The following is a 2,581-nucleotide window of genomic DNA, read 5'->3' as shown; positions in this document are numbered from 1 at the left end:
TAGCATCGATCGGCTTTAGTTAGCAGTAGTAGCGAAGGAATCGCTCGATCGGATTTAGTTAATAGCCATCGATCGATTGCTCGGGTTCAGTAACGCGTAGACTGCATTGCAATCTCTTCGGTTCAGTTAGAGCACAATGCCTCGCTCGGGTTCAGTTAGAGCCAACGCCTCACACACACGCGAGTACGTGTACGAGAGAAATGCGCATTGCTCGGCCCCCGACTACCCACCGTAACCAGGAACTTGCCGAAATTTTCCTCGCCCTCGCTTCTACCATGGTTTTTTCCGTCATGGATGGCCCAAAGAATGTCATGCAGCTGCGTCTCTGGCCCGCCCAGGACGAAAAGCCCATTTTCTGTCATGATTTTTTGTCATAGAAGTAGGAGCCCACCACATCTATGATGATACCGGGTTTTGTCACAATTATCGTCATAGAAGTGTCATAAGTATGATAGAAAAAAAATTCATTCGGCCCAAAATGTCATGGATGTGTCTTTTTTTGTAGTGTTCCGAAAGGGCTTGCCGGGCGATTTGCTCCATCGCCTTAGCCTTATAGCTAGTGACATTCCGACTATTCTCCTTATCACACTTCTCATAGTCTGCTCTCTGTTTCTTGACCAACTGTTCGACCTGATAGCACTCCTGAAGGTTGTGGCCCTTGGTCCGGTTGATCTTGCAGTACGACCCATCGCCCTTCCCGGCTTTCTCGGTAGCTGCAGCTTCCCAGCAATCGGCGCATGCGGCAACCTTCTTGACGGGGGCCTCACTCTTGGCGATCTTGCCGGTACTAGGGGCGCCTGACCCTTCAACAGTCAATACTGCTTTATCCCTTCACTTCTTACTGCGCTTCTTAGCCTTCTTCTGACTGGTGGATTCATCATCATCCTTTGAATCAACATCAATGCAATCTTCTTCTCCAGGAAATTTCCTCCCTTCCTCCATCCGGGCGCACTTATCCGCTAGGGCGTACAGCTCCCTCATAGTTTTGGGCAACCGCACATTTGGCACGGATTCGGCGTTCATGCACATTGGACTAGAAGGCAGCTATCACGGCTACCGAATGGATATTTGGAATATTCCTATGAAATTTATTGAACCTCTGCAAATACTTACGGAGGGTTTCTCCTTCCTTCTGCTGGAGAAGCTGTAGATCGCCGGGGCGGTACAGCTCCTGGTTGCCACCGGTGAAAGCACCGATGAACTCATGGCACAAATCTGCCCACGACGAAATGGAGTTCTCTGGCAGGTGCATCAGCCAGGACTTCACGTTGGATTTGAGTGCCAACGGAAAGTAGTTGGCGAACACCTTCTCATCTCTTCCCCCGACAGCCTGAACAATAATGGTGTAGATGCTCAGGAACTCTACCGGGTTCAGTTTTTTGGCGTACTTCTCAAGTATCTCCGGTTTGAACGTGCGAACGAACGGCCAACAGACTTGCTGCAGCTCATGGGTGAAGGTAGGGCAACCAACCTTGAAGGGAAGGAACCCGTCAGCACCAAGTGTGGGCTCATCGACGTCGGGGCCGCCACGCCCGTCGGCTCAGAGGAGGTTGCCGTAGCATTGCTCGATGTTGCACACGCCTCCTCTCCGCCCATCTTAGGATTCGCGGTTGGCCTGGACATTCCTGAGGATCATAAGAGGCCATCGAGGTGTCATCGGGGCCTTGATTTGGTCGCGCCCGTGCCGTCCGCCGTGGCGAGGATTGCACCGTGGGGACAGCTCCCCCTGCATGGGCAGCGGCATGGGTCGTAGCCGTTGCTTGGGGAGGTCGTGGCGGGGTGGCTCGCTGTGAGCCCTCAGCTTCGACGAAACCGAGCAAGCTTTGGATGGTGGCACGCCATTCGTCCATCTGCTCGGCCGATGGCGGAAACCTTAGCAACAGCTGAGCCCGAGCCATGGCCTCCAAGGCTATGCTTGGCATAGATGACGATGAGGTCTATCGGGCCGTTGCTCGGCTCCTGGCAGAGCCAGCGGCAGCTACACTGCGCCCCCGCAGCTGCGGTGCAACCACTTGGGCACCAGGGTGGTGAGGCGGAGGCGCCCGAGGGCCATCAGCTCCGTGGGGCGCACCAGTTTGGTCGGCCCGCCCTGGGGAGAGTGCACGCGCAACAGTCGTGCCCGCGGCAAGGACAGCTGTAGGGTGGTGGCTCACCCCGGACCGAGCCCCATCATTGTGGCTGCACCCGTCAACAGGCGGAGCGTGGCCGTCGGGGCGTTGCTGATGTCGCTCTCCTGCGGCATCTTATCCTCCCGTGTCGGCTGGAAGGGGGATGGTGGCGGTGCCGCCTGCTCCGGCCACATCCCCTGCAGCGTTCACTCCCTGATGTGCCCCGTAGCATTGGAGGCCGCGGGTAGCGGAGCCTTTGAGGTGGATGGATGAGCTGAAGGAGCTGATTTCTTCTTGGGCGACATGGTCGATGGCGCCGTTGACGATGCAGATGGTGACGAAGATGACGGGCTGCCTACGTCTTCAGGTTCGTGCAAGCGTTCCCCCTACCTGGCACGCCAAAGATGTCGCAGGAAACCGCGGCCACCTATGGGGCCAGGGTGGCCCCTTGCTGGTTCGGCAGGGGGGGAGTC

At 56.5% G+C, this 2,581-nt stretch overlaps 1 protein-coding gene across 1 annotated transcript in view; it reads right to left on the bottom strand.

Annotated features, from left to right (window-relative positions):
* The window catches only part of LOC119350359 (pollen-specific leucine-rich repeat extensin-like protein 1), a 183,980-nt gene extending 183,038 nt beyond the window's left edge, over positions 1-942 (bottom strand). The window contains exons 1-2 of the mRNA XM_037618231.1: positions 843-942; positions 623-797 (exon numbers count right to left, since the gene is read on the bottom strand). Of these exons, the coding sequence (XP_037474128.1) occupies positions 623-797; positions 843-942 (275 nt within the window). The remainder of the gene's footprint in view (positions 1-622; positions 798-842) is intronic.
* Between the last annotated feature and the right edge of the window lie 1,639 nt (positions 943-2,581).

Source organism: Triticum dicoccoides, chromosome 1B (genome assembly GCF_002162155.2).
Source record: "Triticum dicoccoides isolate Atlit2015 ecotype Zavitan chromosome 1B, WEW_v2.0, whole genome shotgun sequence".
NCBI classification, from domain to species: domain Eukaryota; kingdom Viridiplantae; phylum Streptophyta; class Magnoliopsida; order Poales; family Poaceae; genus Triticum; species Triticum dicoccoides.
This window is presented reverse-complemented; position numbering and strand designations above follow the sequence as displayed.